Raw genomic sequence first — 23718 nt, 5'->3', positions numbered from 1 at the left:
ACTCTGGCTACAAAAAATATAGTTTAAGACTTTTTAATGCGGGTTTCACTCACTAATGGCGCTGGTGTTGCGAAATTCTTATTTTTAGCATGATTTTTGTGAGATTTTAGGTCAAAAAGTTCAATGAAGAGCTTTTGTTGGAAAGTTTTTAAAGAATTTTTCATTTTCTGATTTTGATTTACAAATAAATTGATTTATGAGTTATTTATTGTTTAAGAATTTTTTAGAAGGTTTAAGGAAAACTATTTTAACTAAAGCAAATGAGAAAATTCATAAAAGCAACAAAAATGCAATTGCACATATTAAATTTATTTTGAATTAAATATATACTGACTAAAATCAATATTCACTGTGAATAAATTTATTCCAATAAATTAAACTCTGTTTATATTTACTTTAGTGGTTGTCTCTGTGCATCAAAACGGTGGCATTTTCAAAGGTTTATTTATCACTAAAACTCCTGTGAACACTGTGAGCCAATTAAAATAATTATTTATTGGTTTAATTGCTTTTTTGTTTAATGTTAAAGCTCCGTCATATTGATGTTTTACTTTACAAATAAATTAATCGGTCAATTGACTAGCACAAACACAGTGATGGACTTAATATCAAATGGAGGAATTAAAATGCAAAAAAAATCTTTTTTTTTTCAATAAAGGGGATTTCTCAGTGAATTACGTGAGAAATAATTTGAATTTCAAGTGAAAATCGCGTGCGTCATTTCTTATCAGTTATATTCTTGTGCCATTTGATAAATTGACTTTCACACCACAACCGTGCGGGGGAGTTAATCAGCAATTGAAGGTATAATCAATCAATTAGGTATTTTTCTCTAAATGATATAGAACGCTAAATAAGCTCCACTGTGACGTATTGGAAGGAGAGATAGAAGAAAAAAACACGCAATACGAATTTCTAGAGCTTTCCAGAGCTTTTTCAACAATCTATATTATCTGTAGGTCTTTTTATAGAAAAGCTTTGATAGAAAAAAATTGTATCAGAATCTGCATCTGATGACAAACATCTCACATTTTTTTCTCTCTGCAAAAGCACGTGCATTTTCAGCTGTTTTCCCCCATCCATACATTTTACACAACAACGCAAAAATTATTCAATAGAGGTGCGTTTTTACGAAGAATTCAAGGTGATTTCTCCATGTGCCACAGCATACGAGTATGTAGAAAAAATCCATGTTGTGCAATAGAAATTCTACAAAAATAAATTCATTATTTGTACACCAAACACGGTCGCTGCTGCAAGAAATTCTCCTAACATGGTTTTTTCTTGGAATTCTCGGTACAAAAAAAATGTTTTGTATTTTTTTTTAACACTACGAGGATGCAGAAACATCTGGGAGAAAAATAAAGCTTTTTTTGGCAATAAGAGAAAAATATTTTCATGGGAATTTTTTCGCGGAAAAGCGCAAAATGTCATTTAATTTCATCGACTTGAGAGACAGTTTAATTATTACTCATCACACATTCACGTTTTATTCATTTGCAGCAGCACAAGTTCTTTTTGCTACTGTCTCGTTTTTTTTGCTTTTCAATTTTATTTAGTACTTCTGTGCAATTTCTCACGCGAGGAGAGGTTTTAGCACGAAAGGCACATAATGGGCTGACTGAATGATGAAGAGCAAATAAACTAAAATGCAGCCATTTTCATGATAAAATTAATCTCTCAGGAAAATTAGCCTTGAAAGGAAATTTAGAACAATATTAAACTTTTGGAAGAAGCTTAAAGCTCTCAAATAAATAAAATGAGTATTAGGAAAAAAATTCTTCCTCGCTGAGATTTGAACTCAAAGATTTTGACTTTGTTAAAACCTATCGAACTAACTAAGTGTTCAATGAGAAATAATCTTTAATTATTCTTAATTATTTATTTATTTAGCCCACCCACTTTTGCAAAAAGAATTCTTCTAATTCCACCATATTGCTCATCATTCTGATTAGAAAGGCAATTCATTGGGTGGCTTTTGAGCAATACCGGCTTCTGTGCAATGTGAGAAACGTGTGTGGGTAAAAGTTTTATAAATAACTTATTCATACGATGTGAAAAATGTGATGAAAAATTGTGTTTTTTGGGCAATATCTCGCAAGGAATGCCAATGAGGCGGGAAGAATTTTTTTTCCTGGCGTGTGGAGTGCGTGACAATTTGCACTGCGGTCGAAAGTAATGCCATCTATCCATGCAAATGCGAAAAATGAGCACTGAAAAGCATAAATTTAATATTTTATGCTTCAAATCATGATCAATTTAAGTTTTTTTTTACCTGCGAGAGGAAAAATTCTGTAGGGATGAATAAAAAATCATTCCTTTCATCCCCTTTCATTCCTCATTGCTACAGGAAGGCTTAAAATATGCATTAACATGTGCCGCCACCTGTTGGATTGCAACGAGAAGAAGCAAAAGAATTTTTCTTCAGGGACTATATATTTGAATATTCTTCTATATAAATCTTCACAGATTTTCTTCACTCTCTCCCTCTCATTTTTTCTGTTCTTCTTTTGTCTCTCTTGTGTAGTCAGCTAAATGCAACAAATACAGAGTTATATTTTTCCATTTCACTGTTTTTCATGTTGAACAATTTTGCTTGTTGCTTTCTGACCCAGAATTCATTTTGTTACGAAAGTAAGTTAAAAACGATAAATCAATACTTATTGACCGATTAAATCCTCGCGAGTACGCGTAATGCGGCTCACAAAAGAAAATACAGAGAAAAAAAAACTCTGACAGAATTTCTAAATCGTGCGCACTTTTAGGAATAAGAAAAAAATGAAACATTAATATTAAAGAAAAAAAATTACTCTCAGTGTGGTTTTTTTCTCACACCACGCTCTTGTCCGTTTTGCGCATGAAGTATTCACTTTTTCTTTCCATGCCAAATGTTTTTTTTCGGCGGCGCGGTGAGGCGGGAAAAAAAGATCAATCTTCTTATTTTTCATCATCATTTCTTCGTTTTTTTTTGCTCTCTTCTCTAACTCTTTTTCTTTTTACCTAAAATGGGCAATAAAGATGTAAGGCGCGCGGGGGCTAAGAGAGAGAGAAATAAATATAATCATGCGTGTGTGCAAATGTTAATTAATTTTTGTCCAGCCGTGTAAAATGCTTTTGTAATCATTTTCGAATTGGTGAGACTTTCAAATGGCTTTATAATTTGTTTGCTAATTCAGATCCCAGAGAGAAATGAAACAATGTGTCAATGCGTGTCCCCGCCATTGTCCAGGTGTTTACGTTGAACAGGTGAAAATTCGCAGCTACAATGGACGAGGGGTGGAGGTGATGACCTCTTAATACATTTCAATTTTATGTTGGGATTTTAATGGGATTTAGAAGTGGATTTGTGAAGCTCTGTGAGCTTTTATTTGTACTAAAAAAATAATTTTGATTAATTTTTCTTGTGGAAAAACAATCTCTTTGTGAATTTCGTCTAAAAATTTTTTTTGTGTCAAAATTAGGCAGAAGTTTCGTCACAATAATGTATTTTGGAGTATCAATAAGTCGTTTGAGTCTGAATTAGATATTACTTGAGTCCCAATTGAACAGAGTCAAAAACCGACAAAACTTATTGACCAACGAAATTAATTAAATTGAATTACATCTTCTCAATTTCTTTAATAAAAAAGAAATAAATATTATTTTCCTTAACTCACTAAATAATAATAAATTTTTTTAGGCAAAAAAAGCAACGATAAAGTCTCTATAATCACACAAATATGGTTTTTCCGCGATGATTCAAAATAAATTTAAAAAAAGAATAAAAAAAGACATCTCCCCACTCAGCTTAAATTTTTTTCTTAGAAATAATTTAAAGCTTTTTTTTTCTTGTGAATATTTCCTCAAACTCTGAGCAATCTTCTGAGCAAAACTATAACTTACAAGTGGCGCGCGCGATAACTTAAATAACACACATGATATTTTCTTAAGTTCAAGGACGTTTTGTATATATGGCTTTAAAGTTCATTGGACAACACACATGCCGTATTTATGAATTTTTTTATTGCACAATAAATGGTGCTAAAATCGTTTTCACAATGAGATGTCTTCTTATTAAAACAACATTGTGATCAATACGAATTTGTGGGATTCTTATCGATGCTATCAATGTGATTTATTTGCCTCTATGAGGGACATTTGATATGAAAGTCAATGGAAATTCAAACAATGTCAAATGGTTGCAGTATTGAAAGTTATTTTTATACAAAAAGAAAAATATTTATTTTATAAAAAAAAGGTTCTTCCCTCTGTGAGATTCGAACTCATGACTCTCTCTTAAGGAACATGGGGTGCAAACTTATTAACCCACGAGCCTCATGTTCCAAGAATAGTTTAATACGTATTTTAGTTTTAATTAAAACGTCAATTTCTCACATCTTAATCATTAATTTCAAACAGAGGAAAGCTCCACAATAAGCTCTTTTCTTTCACATGAGAAAATGTCAACTAATCCACCGCACAAACACCGTTCTGTCTCTTTCTCGCAGCATTAAATGGGAAGCTTTTGTAATGTAAATAAAACCATCGTCGCTGTGACTTCAATCAATTCTTTGACCTCCGTCCGTAAATATTGCTTTTACTCACGTAATTCTTATTCAATACAATATAAATGGAGAAACAGATGAATTGTTGACAAGTTCCATTGTAATGGGACAAACTTTATGGGATTGCGAGCTTGAACTTTTCCGCGCATCATCCTCTTCTCTCCTCCTGCGGGGGCTTTTGGATGTTATTTGTGCACCAACGCATTTAATTCCGATCATTTTTTTTCGATGCTTTTGGTGGAATTAAGCACATTGAATTATGCAATTTCATTTTGGGAGGGAATATATTTTAATACAATTTGATTTAATTTTCATTTTTAATTTGCATTACCTGTTGAGCGTATAAATCCACCTGAGAGTCAATTTATTATTTATTGGGTCAAGGTGTCCCAGACACATCTTGTTTGTTTTAATTTATTTATCTTATTAAATTAATAATTAATAAATTTAAAAAATGAACTGAATTTTTAATTTAATTTCGGCATTTAAAAAAAAATAATTCAATCAATCAATTAAAAATCTTCATTTTCATTTTGTTTTACCCTCTAAAATAAACAAACAATTGAAACATCTTGCTTATCACATTTATTAAGTAATTTTTTCTTTGCTTTTCTCTCTCCCTTGTTTTCAACTGATTTTTTTTAACTTTTTAACAAACCAAATTTTATTGTATATAAATTGACTTTCAAATGCATTTTGCTTTTCGTTTATTTTGTGTTTACAACGAAAAAGCTTGAGCTGTGAGTCTTGAATAATTTTTTATCATTCAAATTACGCAATAGAGGTCAATTTGTTAAGAAATTTCCCCGAGCGCGAGATAAAGTCTCGTGAGAGCTGCGAGAAAGATAAGCTCTCATGGAAAGCTTATAAACAATTTTTTGTTGCTCTGCAAAAATTCTAATTTGAAACGTTAAAAAAAAATTGATAAAAATGTTAGCAGATTGTTAGTTATTTAATTGCGGGGGAGGAGTGATGTTCTGTTTTTTGGTCAGGAAAATATTTTGATAATTTACCTTTCTTTCCATTAATTTCTTATGCATTATTCCTTCGTATTTTTCTGTTAAAAATCAGTCAATTCTAATGATGCAAAGAGAAGAAGAAAGAAGCATAATAAATTGCATGCGTGAGCATTTCTTGCATTAAATGGTGTGTTTTTGGCATCAATTTGTTCATTCAGCATTGAACCACTTTCTCTCTCGCATAGCCCCATCGCCGTGGTGCGTACACTGTGCGTCGAGGTAGCGTCTCCCCCTTGGGCCACCCGCACAATTGCAATGGTCTGGTGAGCAAGATGAAGCGCACAAAATTTTCTATTGTACCTCATTGTGCACATTCAATGAAAGAGGCAACACAGCAAAAAAAAAGAATCTGAAAATTGTGGTCACTCTCACATCTCTCTCACTGGATTGATAATCAATTTTCCTCTCAATTGAAAGCGCTTTGCGACTTTCGCGAACGCATTTCAATCGGCACCGAAACACACATAATTTGAGCCCATTGGAAATGCGCTGTGGATTTTTTTTAATCCACACACACACAATGGAAACCAAAAAATTTTCACTCTGTGCGGGATATTTCCCAATATATGTTTTTCATGGTTAATTGCACAATTTTTCATCTCCAATTTATGCAAACAGCTTCCATTTATTAGCCATGCCGTATTTTTTCCTGTCTTTCACTTTTTTTTCTCTCTCTCAACACTCTGTGTGGCGTACGTGTGTTTAGTAAGGCGATATATTTATATTAATTGCAAATGACGATGTCAATTTTTTTGTCCGACCATTTGCTTTTGCGGAGTGTTTGCAAAAATGGCACAGAAAATATGATTAAATGGCGCAATTTGTAAATAAAGAATAAGCCAAAAGCTCTTTTTTTTGCCCACCATTCGCGTCAGGTGGTTGGGAATGTTATGTAAAAAAAATTAAATCAATTTTACACTGAGGCTCCGCACAAGAGCCAACATCCAGTGTTTGTTGTTTAGAACTATTTGAATATTTTTAGTGATTTTCTTCTTGGTGTTAAGGAATGTATTTTGGGGAATTTTTTATTCAAATTTGTTATAAAAAAAATAATTTTTTATGGTTCTAAGATGAAACACTGCTGTTAACCCTTTAACGTCCAACATGAAACATTAAAACATTGAAACATGCGCTCTTTTATCGCGATTTTTATTCTATGAATTTTTTAGAGGACTTTTCTCACTCAGAACGTCTTCTTTGACCCCTTATGCGTGAATTTGATGCATTTGTAACATGGAAAAAACAATTACATTAATAAATAATTGAAAAAATAAAATGTTTCACGTTTGGGTCAGCGTATGACCCTAACCCTAAAGGGTTAAAATAATTCTTTTGAACATTTTTAGATTTATATCTTTGCAATTGAATTAAAAAAACATTTTTTTATACAAAAATACCTAAAATAACAAAAGAAATAAGAAATATTAATAAATGAAAAAATACTAAAAGGATAAAAATAAACAATTCACAAAAGAGGTAAAAAGTTGAAGAATTTACAGAGCAACAATCTCTTGCCGCATTGTGAGAGCGTCACGACGCCTGTTGCACGTCCTCATTTATTTTTCTCTTCTCTACAAATCTCCATACAGAGCTGACACACCTGAAATTCCTATTTGCGTACCGACAGTCGCAATTAGAATAGCTCTGCAATTTTTTTTCTAACTCTTCGCATCTTTTCGTGGAAAAACCATGAAGAAAATGAAGATTAAATACTTGAAGAAAATTATTTAGAATAAGGAATGTAAATTCAACCGCAATTCATCTTTCAGTATTTAATGCCAATAATTTATGCTAATTGCCCTGCGATGTAATCAATTCGATTCGATGCAAATCAATTCGAAGCGAATGTTTTTTTTTATGGGCATGCGAATGGGCTGCGAAGAAGAGGCATGGAAAATTCAACCAATAAAAAAATAGATCACATGCATTTTTATTTAATAAATAAATATTTATGCTAATTGACTGAAGGGGAGGGGGGATATATCGTGTAGTCGTGCAAACAACAAAATTAAAAGAAAAAATATATTTGACCTAATTTTACTTAATTTTCCCGCCCGTTGTCGCACTTTGATGAGGAGCTTTTTTTTCTTTCTCTACTTCTTTTTCACATTTGCCCGTGTGATCGTGAGCTTTTTCTTTTTGGCTCACAGAAGAGGAAGTATATACATATAATGCGATAGAGAGAAGTAAAAAAGAAAAAACTTCAAATTGCACTTTGCGTGCATCGAGGCCCTTAAAAGTGAGGCATTTCCGCAAAATGATCGAGCTATCGCGCGCTCACACAAAATGTCCCTGAGAAAGCAATTAGATGCGATCGTAGTTTAGGCATTTTGCAAAATGTGTATATAAATGTTTTGTTGCAAAAATCTACGCCACAAAATTATCTCACAGGCAAAATCATCAAGTTCTTCCCCAACTTTTAATCATTAATTTGAATTGCAAATGAGCTGTTGGTTCGTTTTTTTTTTTCTTCTTATTTTTCTTTGCACTATAGAACACGTTTCTTCACTTTTCAACCATCTCGCTTTACGACACTTTCTACGCGCCGATTTAGAAGCTTTGAGAAGATGTAGAGAAATAAAAAATTTACCTTGAAAGTTGCTTTCAAGATCACGCAGCTTATTGAGGAGATCGCGCACATGTGATCTCCATTTGATGAACGATCTCTCCGTGATTAATTAATTGATTGAGACTTTTTTCTCTCTCTCAATTCATTTTATTGCAATTTATATACATTTTGTGATATTTGATTGCCTAAGATGATCATTATAAAAATTGACACTGAATCGAGGAGAAAAAAAAACAGAAACGTTCCGGTTAGAGGAAGTGAAGATCACCTTTTTTTGCAGCAAATATCGCTTTGAGATTGATCTTTGTAGGTTAAATCTTTTGTTTTTTTTAACTTCCTAAAAGATTTTTTTTTATTGGTGGAAGAAAATACATTTAATACGTGAAGAATTGGTAGACGTCTTAATAGTTTTGATTTAAGAAAAACTGTCTTTGATATAAATTTTCTTGGGGTTACTGATCTTATCTAAATAATCTCCTAATTCTAAAAAAAAAGGTTTAATGTCCTTTATATTGGGTTGATAAACCATAAGCTACCTAGACGTTTTTTGGCCTTAAACTTTGTCTATTAAGTTGATAAAATAATAAAGATAAAAACTAAACTAAGAAACTGCTATAAAAATAGAATTTGTTTTTACATTAAAAAAAACATTTCCTGTTCTTATTTTACAGCATTTTTATATTTTTCTGAGAATTTTTTTTACTTACAAATCATGACTAACAAAATTCTTATTTTAAAGATTAACAGCACTGCCTCGAAAGAAATAAAATATTTAATAATGAGATGACAGAAGGAAAATTTTTTCCTTCTGTCATCTCATCTATCTGCGCCAATTTCCACCAAGAAAATATTTAATAATATTAAGGGGCGTTTACGAATATTCTAAACCTAAAGTTTTAAAATGATTTTCTTTGTTCTTTTCATTGTAGTGCGGGACTCTAGAGGAGGCGCCCGATACCCTCAAGCGATCCTCTTCGAGGATGGACTTTCACAGCTACCGACATCACCAGGTGGACGATGGTTTTCATTCAGATGGCAGCGGCACAGAGACACCCCCACTTAGCCCAGGAAGCGGCAGTGGTAGTGCATCCACATCATCAGCAGCCTCAATAGCCTCCCTCACATCGGATCATGGATCACTGGAGTCTGTGGATACGAGTGCCCAACGATTGGCTGTGCTATCATTTGAACAGGTTCGCAAGCTCAACGATGTAATGGATGAAGTTGTCTCCATACATGGTCGTGGAAATTTTCCCACACTCGAGGTACGTCTGAAGGATCTTGTGACGCTTGTGCGAAAGAAATTGGAGCTGGATGTTGCATCCGGTGGCGCTGGTATGACTGTAAAAGATATCCGTCTCAATGGTGGTGCCGCAAGTCACGTTTTGGCATCTGAGGCGCAGCCCTACAATGACCTAGATCTGATCTTTGCCCTTGAATTCAGTTCGGGTCGGCACTACGACCGCGTCAAGTCTGCCGTGCTCAATTCCCTGTTTGACCTCCTACCCGAGGGTGTCTCCCGACGACGAATCACACCGTGCTCCCTCAAGGAGGCCTACGTGGGGAAGATGGTGAAAGTGAACAATAACAACGATGGTGATCGATGGAGTTTGATCTCACTGGGCAATTCGCCAGGACATAAGAATGTTGAATTGAAATTCGTCGATACGATGCGTCGGCAGTTTGAATTCAGTGTGGATAGTTTCCAAATAGTCCTTGACTCCTTGCTTCTCTTCTACGACTGTGCCGCCCTACCCATAAGTGAGAACTTCTACCCAACTGTTGTTGGGGAGTCAGTCTACGGGGACTTCCAGGAGGCACTCTACCACTTGCAACATAAATTGATCTCAACGCGACAACCTGAGGAGATACGCGGTGGCGGTCTACTCAAGTACTGCAACCTCCTTGTACGCAACTACCGACCCGTCGATTCGGAGAAGATTAAGACACTTGAGCGGTATATGTGCAGCCGTTTCTTCATAGACTTCCCCGATATACCCACGCAAACGGTTAAGTTGGAAGCATACTTGAGGAATCACTTCTGGGGTGCGGACGAGGAGTCGCTGCAGTATCAGTACCTGATGCATTTACACGAAGTCGTGGAGACGTCAACGGTGTGCCTGATGGGACACGAGCGCCGGCAGACATTGCTGCTGATTGAGTCTCTGGCAATGCAGGTGTTGTGCCGGGAGCAACAGAAGACACAACCTGCGCAGTCAAATGTACAGACACAGCAGCATCCACCGCCGCAGCCATCGCCACAGCCGCAGCAGCAAATGACGACGCTACCACCACAGCCGGCTGGCTTGCTCTATGCCAATGGTGTGTACTATGCCCCTGTGATCCCCACCACGTTCTGCACGTGCAACTCCACCTGGGTGCCAAGTACGTGATCGCGGAGCACCCAAGACTCTCTCCCACGCCATCGTCAGCCCACCCATGCATTGGCTGCAACATCGCAGAATTTCGCAACAACAACCGAGTACCGAGAGGATGGCAGCTACGATGACACGATGCAGTGGAGATGATGTCGCCGCAGCACACCAACACCCTCCAGTGCTCCTTCCACACCTCCTGCAGCAAACCCAACCGCCATTTCTCTACGCCTCTACACCACTTAGAGCGCCATCTGAAGTTGAATGTGTAGAGAGAAAAAAAATGAAAAGAGCTCCCATCAACTTTAACTTCCCTGCCCTCCTGCCCCCAGACTACAGCAACTCTTCCACTCAACCCCCACAAACGGTTATGAGGTAAACGACAAACGCAGGAAAGAATTTTTAATTATTAATTAAATGAAAAATCAGTTTAAAAAAAAACGTACTTCCACTTACAAAATATTATATAGCATTATTACCTCTCTTAGTGTGAACGTGTAGGCCATCTGCTAAAGGTTAGAAAGGTTTTTTTTTTAATCATTATATTAAATACTAGCGCTCCTATAAAAAAAATATTTAAAAAACCATCTCTAAAAATTCCCAAAAAAAAAGAACTTTTAAATGTACAACTTTGAGACGTCTAGTTCGTCAATTTTTAACTGCTACGTGTAATTTAATCCCCCATAATTATTAAAAGAAGAAGAAAAGAATGAAAAGTGAATTAAAATGCTATTAAGTGTTGTCCGATGTTTAACATGCAACATTATGCATTAATAAAAGATTGAAATTTAAAAATAAATAAATAGAATTAAAAAAATGAGAGAAACATAAATGCTATATTGAAAAAATTGCCCGAGATCCATTAAACAGAATCTGTGAATGCGTGCAAAAATGTTAAATTGCAAAATGAAAGAAGAAATTTAAAAAAAACTATTTTGTGAAAAATCTTTCTGAGATTGAGAAAATTATTAAGATAAAGTGAATTTTCATGAAAAAAATGGCACCAAGTGTTTGTAATAAATATTTTTGCTAAAAAAATAAAGTTAGAACTACAAAATCTTCAGTAAATACAGAAGAATGTTTTAAAAACTACGAAAACAACAAAAAAAAAATCCGAAAAGACTGGCTATTGCGACATTTCTTTTTCTTTTCAGTGTTATTACGTGTTTAGCTTTTTATTTTTTTGATTAAGAAACATAAAACCTCTAGACTAGAGCAGCTGGGAATTGAATTCACAAAAATTAATTTCTCTTTAAAAAAAAAGAATTTTTTAAACTTCCTGATTTGAAAATTAAAGAAAATCAAAATTAGTACGCAGATCGACCACTTGAAGCGCTACTTGTTATATTCTCTGCAAGATTTTGAATTTTTAGCCTCAACTAAAAGTTTTTATCTTCTGGAAAAGCTTTAAAATAACAAGAACTAACCTACAAAATACCTTAAAATTAATAATATTCAAAAAAGAATTTTTAAAATTTATTTTCGACAATCACAACCAGCGCCATGGCGGTCTATCCGTAAACTTCTCCAATTAACCGATTTAAAACACTTTTTTCTAACCTCTGCTATGCCTAAGTGGTTAATTATTAAATCAAAAATTAAATCAAAATTTCAAGCAATTCTTTGTGACGTAAAAAAATCAAAGTTTGCTCAAGAAACTTAAAAGAAAAGAAACCGGTACAATTTTTAAAAGAAAATTCTTTGCAACTAATTTGTCGCAAGAGAATGAAACTTAATCTTTAATAAAAAAAACAACAAATTCTTATATAACTAAATAAATAAAAACAAAATGTAGATGAGATTAGAAAAAGGATATATCGCTGTAGAAATTTTCATCCTGAATTTTATTATTTCTTTCTTATTTTTCAAAATATAACCTACAAATTTAATCATATTGCAAGAAAAAAAATGAAAAGCTTTGAAACATTGAAAAAAAATCAGTAAGAAATCAATGAAAAAAATGAAAAGTGATTTTAAGAATATTAAACAAGAAAAATATTTTAAATGTTAAATAAAAAAACTATTAATTATCACAATAGACCTAACTAGTGAGATGACTAAAGATGCGAAAATATTTTGAATGAGAGAAAAATATTTAAAAAAAAAAAAGAAATATTTTACAGTAGATTCTAAAAGGTGAATAAATACAAAAAAGTGGAAAATTTTCTAATAGAATGTAGCTTGGAAAGTAAAACTGAGAAAATACCAGATAAGATTTTAAAATTAAAATTAATGAGAGAAAAATATGAAAAAAATCATATAAAACACGTTTCTGTGATTACAAAAAAAGTGTAAAAGAATATTAATTAAAAAAAAAGATAGTTGAAGAGTTTATTTTTAATGGAAGAAAAAATAACGATAGAATGATGAATGGGCGTGAGACGACAAGCACATGAATGTGAGGCAATGGAGGTTGGAGCAGCTACAAAAAAAGTTAATCAATTCAGGAAGAACTTTTGGGAGAAAGATTTTTAATCACAATTTCTTATAAAATACAGCAGTGACAAAAAAATAAATAATTACATTTCCTTCACTTTTTTCTGCAATTCTTCAAATATCATTCCATTCATATTATATTAGTCACAATAGTGTGTAAAATGAATTACAAATTATGCTGAAATAGCTCCAAGAAAAAATCACAAATTGTTGTATTTTATGAAAGAAATGATTTCTTCTAGACTTTGTGTAAAATGGCGTCAAAGCGGGAAATGTCACCTAAGTATTTGATTAGGAAACAATTATCAAAAGTTTTCAAATTTGACGGTTATTTGATGAAGAAAAGCTCACGTACAGTAGAAGTCTGATTGTGCTTTGCCTGTCAAAAGAATCTAGCAATTGCTAGCTGTCAGATCTGACACTGATGACAGTTATTTGAATAATTTGAGCAAACGTTTCTTTTCTGTGAGAAAGAGATTTAAATGGAAAAGCTAAAATCTTCTGCCTTGACTGTCAAAACAATCTAACTAATTTGACAGCTGTTAAAAAGACCTAACAATGACATCTGTCAAATGTGACACATTAATTTCCCGCTCATCACGAACGTCACAAAGCGAAAATTCTCAAAATCTCTCCTAATTAAATTATAAAATATCTTCCCAATCTCCGAAGCCAAAAAAAATTAATTTGAGATTATCTCCATTCCTGAAAGTTTAAAAAAAAGAATAAGTTTCAAGAATATTGTCGTATTGATTGCTACGGGGTTTTATGATTTTTTTAATGCATTAAAATGAGAGAAAGCTTTTCCTTCCCCTTTCCGTTCTCCCCCCAAAACAAACTAAGGGAAGTCAAAGTTAAACAATCCGTAGCGACACATCCAAGGGATTTATTTGGTCAAGGAAAATATTAATTTTAGCGTTTGAACACACACAACTCAACTGACGATTCAAAATATTGATATTTTTTTTATTTCCATCGAAAATGTGAGGAAATGAGATGGAACTTAAAAAATGGGATAGAAGTTATATATGGAACTTATAATGCGTTTTTGTTGATACGTAAAACAAATGTGACATTTTTTCTGTGAACATTATAAAGAAGTAAAATGATGAAAACCATTTTTATTAAATAGTTGGATCTATTTAATTTTATAGGTGTTTTCCACCCCCATTTTTTTCTAATTTCCAATTGGAACTACAACAAGAAAACAATTAACACAATGTAAATGTTAATGTAAATACAAAGAGAGAGAGAGAGAGGAGATGAAAAAAAATGTCCTGTTTTATGAAATTAAGAGTTAAAGTGAGAAAGAAAAAAACTATAAAAGAAAATTATTATGAAAATTGCTTATTTCCCACAAGAAAGTCAAATTTTTTGATTTGCATGGAAAAGCATGAGAAAAAAAAACCACAAAAAAATAAAGAGGATCATAAGGAAAAAAGAAAAAGATTTAAAGAAAAAAAAACAAGTTAGACTGTACAAATCGATTGTAAAATCTTTTGAATTTTTATATTATTATTATTAATGATAACAGAAATATTTAAAATTCAAATGAAAGAAAATCTTATTAATTATAGAAGAAATATAAAAGCTCTAAATGAGATGGAGATGATTACATTTTAAGGAAGTGAAATTATATCTGATAAAAAATATGTTTAAAGTGAATGAATAAAAAACAAAAAAATGTCTATAAAAAGTAAAAGAAAAAAGGAAGAAAACCATGTAGAAAATTGAAATAAAAACATCTACAAAATGTATAAAAATCAACAAAAAAAAGCTTCAATTGTTCTTTTTTCTTGTTCTTCTTCTGCTGCATCTTTTCGCTTTTTGTCTGTTGTCTTTTCTGGTCATCAGCCGATTTTTCTTTGAATTGTTTGTTAAAGGAAACTTCAAAAAGGTTTTGCTTTGAAGATTTTATTCATCAAGAGATGCTAATTTAATTGAGCAAAAAAAAACATCGAAATGGACTTAACGCCGAAGAACTACAGAATTTTCTAACGGTTGGTATAAGATTTTCTTAATTTTTCACATTAGAAATTTAAATGAATCTCCATTCATTATTCAACAAAAAACATCAGAAAAAAGAAGAAATTAAAAAAAAGTAAAACGTTCCTTAAAATCAAGTCACAGCAGACCTCAAAGCTCTTATTCTCAAGAGAGATCATTACAGAAATTCTTGTGCGATCATATGAGGATCTAGCGAATGATCTGCAAAAGGTTAACGGGCTCGGCGTTAGTAAAGCTCGTGATTTTTCCCCCCACAAGTTGTGCGCGCAACTAAATTAGCCGTGTGGTGTGGCGTATGGGAAAAATTAGTAATTGTAGTGTATTAAATAATAAATAATAAGTTTATAAAAAAGAAAAGTGCCACCTTGACTTAATTTGTTTGGCGCTGCGAGCAAAGTGATCGATGCAGAGAGACTGACAAGAATCCGGACCAAGCTCTTTGGCTATGACCTCAATGCCATATAGCAGTGATCTGGCGGTAAGTAAAGTATACAAAATGCCTATCTATAGACACACAACTCTTTTTATTTATGTACCAGCAACATTACAATAATAATGTGCCTTAAGGTCGGCTCAATTCGATCACTCGCGAAAGTCCGCGCGCCATAGCAAGATCTTCTCTTTGCAACACTTCTTTGTGAGTATGGAGCATCCACATTGCGCAGATGGCCCATTTTGACGCGAGGCAGCACAATCATCAAAAAGCTGAAGAAAATCCTTTTGCTTTCGTCACACACGCCATCGTGTATGACGTAAGAGCAGCATCATAAATTATTTTATAATCGAGTGAATGGATTTGTCGTATATGTGAAGCCACATGCAGAGGATCGCAAAGTGATCGCACTCTGTGGCGTCAGCTGATGCTTTACGATGAGATTATTTTAACAAATACCCCGCGAGAGATGCCTATCGCAATAATTCAAATTAACCGCCTTCCTCTCTTCCCTCCCTTTTATCAACCAACTAAACTGCCAGCCAGCCCAGCTTTATTTCCCCCGGGAAATGTTGATCCAACATCAGAGAGCATCTACTATACGAAAGACATGGAGAGACTTTATTTATTTTCTTCCAAGAAGACTACAAGACGAGTTTGCTATATACCTACTTCATGTTTGAAAGGGAATAAAATAGACTTGCAATGACCATAAATGATTTTAATAAGAATTCCTGCAAAAGAAGTTGATTAATTTATTTTATTTTTTCTTCTCAATTTGTAGAGAATAAATTTTAATTAATTTAGAATTTATGTAAATTTATGACTTCTTATGAGTTTGAACTTTGATTGAAGTATTAATCTCAGGCCAATACTTAGAACTAGAGCTTTTATTGCTTTTATGAGCTAATTTAATTAAAAAAAAAAATCTAAAGGGTCAGGATTGCTTCGTCTTCCCTAATAAATTGTCCCCTTTAAATTAAAAAATTAAATTAATTCACAAAGTGCGTATATATAAAAAATCTTTTCTTTGATTTTCACACAACAATAAAATTACAATTTCTTTTCCAATTATGCAAATTCAAATTTTTTGATATTATGCGTAAAATTTCTAAATTGCGGTTAAAGAGAATTTAACCTTCCCTCCATTCAACTAATCTTTGAATGTAATTTCGATATGAAAATAAAAGCAAAGTTAAAGCCCCAAATTGTCAACAATTAACCAACAACAATTTTCTCTAGACATTTTAGCAAGTGGAACACCGCGATACTTCCGTTAAAATTACTTTTTATCATAATTAATGTGTTTTTTTTTCTTCAAACATGGTCGATAGTGGCCAAATGTGGCGAAGGAGTCGCAAAATAGTGATATGGTGAGGTGTTTTGAAAATTAAAGTGAAAAGGAGACTATGTCAATTGAGGTGGAAGGAATATTTTCATTAGATGGCGCTATGAGTTGCATAGTAACAATAGCTCAATTTAAGGGTAATTTTAAATTTGCTTTATGGAATAATTCTTTAGCACATCTGTCTGTTATTTTCAATTAAATTTCAAGAAATTATTCTTAGAAATTTTTCATAAAAATAGTGAGAATAAAGCAAAGAGTTGAAAGAATTTTACGCCATCTCTTGGCAAAAAAAAAAGTTGGTTAATCAAAAGTTTCGCTTAAAGAATAAATTATGTTTATCTAATCAATTATTCAATTTTAAAAATGTAAGTTAAATGAAGTAAGAAATGGTAACGCCATCTCTTGGCAAAATATAGGATGCCTGTTTAACTAATCGATTGCCCTACCTTATTTTGTAAAGATTTTTTTTCCTTTTCTTCCCGCCAAAAGAAGAAGCAAAAAAAAAGGGAAAAAAGAGAGTGAAGCAAAGAAATGATATTGGTGTGACACTGCAATGTTCCAATGCAGTAATTGCTCTATTACAGCACATTTTTGACCTACATTGCCTTAATATTTACTTACCGTATGTGTAGCCGGTTAATTACACTTTTATTTATTGCTAATTGATAACTACATAAATTCTGGCATCAACTCTCAGAGCTGCACACATTAATTATCGCGTAGTGTTGCGGTTGAATTTCTCACAATATTCCTTTACAATTAAATTGTCACACAAATACCGGTTTTTCTTTATAAATATATTTTTGCCGTACAAAAATATATTTTTATTTATTTTTTTTAATAATAATAATGCACCTGGAGAGATAATTTTCGTGTCTCAGTGGAAAACACAGGTACTCAATTAGAGGCCTCTCCGTGGCGGTACTACCCTTTCCTTTTTCTCTGCACATTTGTAATTGCCCCATTCCATTTACAGCCGCATAATTCTTTTGCTGCACATTCTGCCAGCCACTTTTAGTTGGTATATCTCTGAGATCTTTCGCGTCCAAGAGATTCCATTCTACAGATAAAGAGGTCCCCCCACAGCAGCGATATTAAAACCATAAAACACCACGGGGTGAGGAAAGATGTGGAAAATTCCATCATAAAATCAATGCATTCAACGCTTTATGAGAAAGATAAAATTCAAATTACCCGCCAAAAAATACACCCAAAAAAATGATTATTCAAAAATTATTAATTTCCCTTCAATCTTCATTTGTTGAGTTTAAGAAATTCGATAAGAAGTTGCATAATTTTTTTCTCTTGCCAAAAAAGGAATTTCTTTTTTTTTGACAAATTACTGCATTAACAAAATTACAGAAAGATGTATTTAGTGACTGTGCAGCGAGTGAATAATTGTGTGCATAAAGTACATTTTTTATTTCTCTCTTTCAGATGATACAGCATGGGACATAAGTATTGCGACTGCTTGGAGGAGATATTGAAAATGATAATTGATTGAATAATTGCTTATAATTGATTTGCAATATAATTGATAGTTTCTCCTGAACAAGGTATTTTTGTGATAAAATAATACAACTTACAAAATAGCCTTGAGAGCTTTATTCTAATTTTTACCAGAAGGGTACATACTTAAAGAGAAAAAAGTTATTTTACTGGAAAGTTTGGGAAATATATAAATTTGGCGCCTATAAATACCTTTAAGTTCTTAATGATTTTCATGTTAAAATAATTAAATTATTCACCATTCTCCAAGAACTCAAAAAAATCAGGAAAATCTTTTACAAATTGCTCCCCATTTGCCACGGAGGCTACAGGTAGCCTTCAAATAAAATAAATAAATAAAAATCCGATAAAACTCTTTAAATTCACGTTAAACGTTTCGTCGAAAGACAAAGGGAACTTCTGCACTGAATCTTCTGGTTTTACGCAAAAATTTTCCATTTTGTATTCCCTTTTCGCATTGCATTCTTGCAATATGTACTCTTGGTGGTGGTTTAGTGGATGAAAGAAAACTCAAAGATGGTGATAATATCCTTCGCCCAAGGTGTTCAGCTGTAATGGGGAACCTGTTTGTGTGCGATTGTCCAAAGACATGGTTGGTACATTTATTTTAATTTATTTTCCCCCCTCAAGATTAATCTCTTTTTGCTGTTTTTTTCGCGTGTCTCAGATGTTTTTCGCCACAGCACCACCAAAGCTTTTATTCTTCGCGCAAAACTGGACTTTTGGTCAATTTTTATCTCTTTTGTGGCATAAAAGTGAAACTGATCGGTGTGGGCGACTTTATGCTTCGTTTCGTTCTTTTTTTCTTCACTGTTGCTCATTTTTTTTTCTCTTTTTGCGATATCTCCTCTTACCTCATTCCAGCCGGATTCTTTGGTCCACTTCTGCGTGCTTTTTGGATGTGAGATGCGGGAAGAAGAAAAAAAACATTTAAAATTGAAAAAATTCTAATTTTAGAATGATGAAAATCTCTTAAACTGCTTTGGCAGTTCTAAACAGAGTGAACTTGACATTTTCGAGAGGAAGTGTGCTCTTTTCAAAATTCCATTCCAAAATACTCGCGCGGGGACAATGAAAAAAGCACCATGATTAGTGACCAAAAGTTCACCAAGAGAGAATGCAAGAGGTTAATAATTTTTCTTTTAATTCATAAAAATTTTGAGAATTTTTCTTCATTTTTAGGAAGAATTTTTCGTGGAGAGAATACAAAGAATATTTTATTGAAATATTCTTTTTATGTTTGAATATTTATTATTCTTCTATAACAAAATAAATAGCTGTTGTTTTAACAAAATAAATATTCTGTAAGCGAAAATATTGTAACAGAAAACAGAATTTTATCCAAGATAAATATATTTTTTGGTTTTATTTTTATCAGCAAGTAGAAAATTTTCTTCAGCAATTCTAGCGAATTCTTTTTATTCTGTCAGCAAATCAATTCTTTATTTTATGACACTAATTAGTTCTTGTTCTCAAATTATTCAGATTCTGTAAGCAAACGAATTTTTATTCTATCAGTGAATGATTTTTTTTTTTCAAATCTGCCAACGTCCTATTTCCTATTCTGTAAGCAAATAATTACATATTAGTAAGCAGGATAATTATTATTCTGTAAGCAATAAATTTTTATTCTGTAAGCAAAGTTCTTATTCTTTCAGAAAAATTATTCTAATTCTATTAAAAATATTTTTTCTTGTTCTGCAATTAAAAATTAATTCTTAATCAGCAAAATAAACTAATTTACAGAACTTTTTATTTCTTATTCAGTTAGTTATTTGCCCCCTTTTTCGCGGCATTTGGCCCCCGACTACCAATGGCGACGTAGAGAAAATTTATAGCAACTTGTTACAGTTTTGACTCGTTCAACTTTAATTTATATACTTCTGGAATTGTTCTGTTTTGCTCACTATTTTCACGATTCTGCGTAAAATGTTTTAAAAACTTTAAAAATATCTACAAATTGTTGATTTTAACTTGAACCATTCGTGTAAATTTCTTTGTGCTTTTCATGAGCTTTTTCTGGCTTTGATTTTGATCTAACTCTTGGTCTGGCTTTTGCAGACTGACCACTGGCTATGATGACGTCAATGCGGAAGGTGAAATCGGTGTGAATGGGCACAAAGAGATGTGTCTCCATGAGAAAATTGCATATGTACATCACATTCTCTGCGTACTTTTACGTAAAAAGCCCCCCTCTGAAGAATGCAATGCGCGAAGAATCATCTGCAATCTCTTTTTCTACCATCTCTTTCCTCGCCAAATCAGAAAGGTTTTTTCACTGCAAAAAAGCTACAAAAGGCGATAAAATAAATCACCTCCCGATAGGAGCGACGCATTCACCTTTCCAAGGCAAATATGGAGTGTACGGCAAAAGCAAAAATTCAATTATTTTCTCTAATATTTCTTACATCTTGATAAAGCTTCTTGCATACCAAAATATGCTAGATATTTATGTTTTTTTTTAATGTTTTCTCAGAAAAAATATTTTTGACGTCTTATGCAATCTATTTATCATCTTTTTCCATCTATGGAGCTTTTCTAATTGAAATTTTACTCTAGAAAACGGAAACTTGAGAGATTTTCTTTTAAACTTTTCTTCAGAACTTAGCAACTATTTTCTTTTCCAAAGTTTCATTTTATAAATTTTATTTAATTGAATAAAATTTCGAACATTATTCCATTAAATTAATACCCGCGCCAATAAGACATCAAAAGGCATTACCAGCATATCTAAAAATAAAAGCTTTCCGCGTTAATTCCACCATATTGTAGAGAATTCCTAGAAATACTTTTAGAAGAAAATTTTATGAGTAATGAGGCGTTAATAAGTTCCTTTTTGTGTGTAAAAGAGAGAGAGAGAAAAAAAAATAAAGGTTACGCGATAAACTTAAAATTCTTAGGAAAATATGCGGGGAAGTGGGCGGAAAATTGCCCAGAAGTTCATGAGCTTCAACCCCCTGAGGCGTGCGTGGGGCATGTGGGATGGTTGAGATAAATACAGAGGGAAAATACGCAGGAAGTGTGCCCAGAATGAGGAAATAGTTCTATTCTCGATATTTCCTCTAAACTTTCATTGGAAATTATTTGCAGAAAGGCAAACAAATATTTACGGTAAAATATGTTCAAAGACAAGATGTCTCAGGCACAAGATTTATTTATTTATTTCAAAAGAATTTTTTCCATCAGCAAATGAATTTTTTATTGAGTAAAATCTTTCTAAATCTGTTCTAAAGATTTTTTTAATAGAAAAAATGTTTTAAAATAGGTTCTGAACTTTTCGGATTAGCATATGAATGCACGATGGAGACGCCTGGTGACGCTATAGCCATTTGTCTGGAACACCTTGATGGCTCTTTTTCTCTCTCACCAAAGTCTCATAATTATTTTTCCTGAAAATACCCAAAGCATTGGAACTTCATCAGTTTGTTGGAAGAATCTGAGAAGAATCCTTTGACATGAGAATAAAATACGAAGAATGTGACTGATTAGCTGTCTATTAGCTACAAGATCTAATGAAGAATGAAAGCTCTAATAAGCTTATTGAGATGGGGGCAAATATATAGCAGAAAAAGACAGTGTAGGGCAGAGCGGAGGGGGGAAAATGAAGTCATTTGTGGTGATCATTTGGAAAATTGGCGACCCAACAATGGCAGAGTATACAATTTAGCCTCGGTCGCCAACTCCTCCGTATAATTTAAGTTCCAATGTGGAGGTTATAATTATTAAACTCTCATATGTGCATTGGGCAATTTGAAAGGCGAATGAACGTGAACACACCACGCTCTTTTTGAGCTCTCTTGCGGTGTGTTGCATTTGTGCCGTCTCGCGGAGGAATTAGTTGAAATCTGAGGCTCTTCTGTACAAAAATCTTCCTTTCACTTTGACAAAAAAAAGTGCACCCAAAGAGATCTTCTATTGCGCGCGCCATTGGGCTGGACTACACCATCCAAATGGTGTTACGATATGGAGGTGTGAAGAAAAAGAATGACTTTAATTAATTCTTTTTTTGCCACCATTGTGATCACCCCTAGGGCACGTGGAGAAAAAAGCTAAAGAGAAAGCTTTTTTTTTCTTTAGAGAGAAAAAAATCATTTCTCATCCCGCAGAGTTGCTGATGTGGTTGCATTGCACACACAAAAGTTACCAAATCCATTCGCTAATCAATTCGATGATTGACATTTTGCATGAAAAATTTGGCTCTTTGGCCAAGATGTGTGTGCAAGAGGCTCCAAAAAGTGATCCCATTTGGTTTACAATGTATTTTGCGCCTTTAAAAACTTTAAAGTGGCGAGAAATTGAAAGTGTTGTGTCTGCAATTCATTTTGTTGTACACAGTTTTGTTGTTAGGAAAGTCGAGTCAATATAGAAGAAGAAAATAAGAGTCATGCTGAAGAAAAAAAATGTTTTTGCAGAAGTCTTCATTCTGTCTTAATATTTCCTCGTTATTTCGCTCTGATTTAATTTTCTTGATAAAACAATAATTTGTGGAGCTTGAAGCATATGCTTCGTCTAATGTACGACTATTTTCGACTTACTCAAGAGACTCAAGACTATTTCCAACAATGCAGTTTTGATAATTTCAAGTAGTTAGTTCCACTCAGAATAAATAAAATGAATCATTAGGAGAAGCTTAAACAGGAAGAAGAAAAAGCTCACAAAAACAACTCCCATCAATACTATCCTAACTCCAATTAAAATAAAATAAAACAAAGACAATAAAGTAAATCAACAAGATGGGTTTCAAAGTGAAGCAAAAGCACATCATCAGCTGTTTAACATCAAACGACGAAGACAGAGAGAAGCAAGTAATGTAGCAGAGTATACGACGATCACTGTGAGTGAACAATCATTGCTCTAACGAGAATTTACATACATAAAATAATCCCAAAAGCTCTCGCATATAGTTTGTGGTTTAATGTACTTAAGTTTTCAAAAGACACCATCAGGCACCCAGATGAAATGTTTTTACGTAATAAAATAAGCACAAGAAACGCCGAGGAATGGCGGTTTGAGCAGTGGGGAGGCTCGCACTGTTTGTTCAGGTGCAGATCAAAGGTTACGAGAATTGACTTTCAGAAATGGTATTTTAAATTAGAAACAGAATTGGATTTCTTTTTTCATTGTATACTCACACTGCCATTCATTTATATGGTTGTGTATTTGACGCTCTCTCTCTCTCTCCCTCTATTTTGCACGGCTTATGGAAAGAAAATTAACAGGTGAGGGGGAGGAAGTCACGTTGAAATATGATTTTTTTTCTTCAAACATAAATCAACTCCTTTTAAAAGAACCTTCTGGGAATTAAAAAGAAAGCTACAATGTCAAATGGATTGGGGGGAGATCCTTTTTCGCACAGGAAAAGAGATTTCTTGGGGATTCATATTTTTTTTATTTGAGGGAGTCATACGGGATGGATGGAAATGATGAAATGGTAAGATTTGGTTTTTTTTGGCAATCAATCAGTCAATGAAATCAACA

The 23718-nt window shown here is 33.2% G+C and overlaps 1 protein-coding gene across 3 annotated transcripts in view; it reads left to right on the top strand.

The window, feature by feature from the left end:
* The window catches only part of LOC129793841 (terminal nucleotidyltransferase 5C), a 32084-nt gene extending 20760 nt beyond the window's left edge, over positions 1 to 11324 (top strand). For all 3 annotated transcript variants that reach the window (XM_055834285.1, XM_055834284.1, XM_055834283.1), the window contains one exon: positions 9062 to 11324. In XM_055834285.1, coding sequence (XP_055690260.1) covers positions 9062 to 10525 — 1464 coding nt within the window. In that variant the 3' untranslated portion in view covers positions 10526 to 11324. The remainder of the gene's footprint in view (positions 1 to 9061) is intronic.
* The last annotated feature ends 12394 nt before the right edge of the window (positions 11325 to 23718 follow it).

Source organism: Lutzomyia longipalpis, chromosome 3 (genome assembly GCF_024334085.1).
Source record: "Lutzomyia longipalpis isolate SR_M1_2022 chromosome 3, ASM2433408v1".
Classification (NCBI taxonomy): domain Eukaryota; kingdom Metazoa; phylum Arthropoda; class Insecta; order Diptera; family Psychodidae; genus Lutzomyia; species Lutzomyia longipalpis.
Note: the sequence above shows the minus strand (reverse complement) of the source record. Positions and strands in the feature narration are given on the sequence as shown.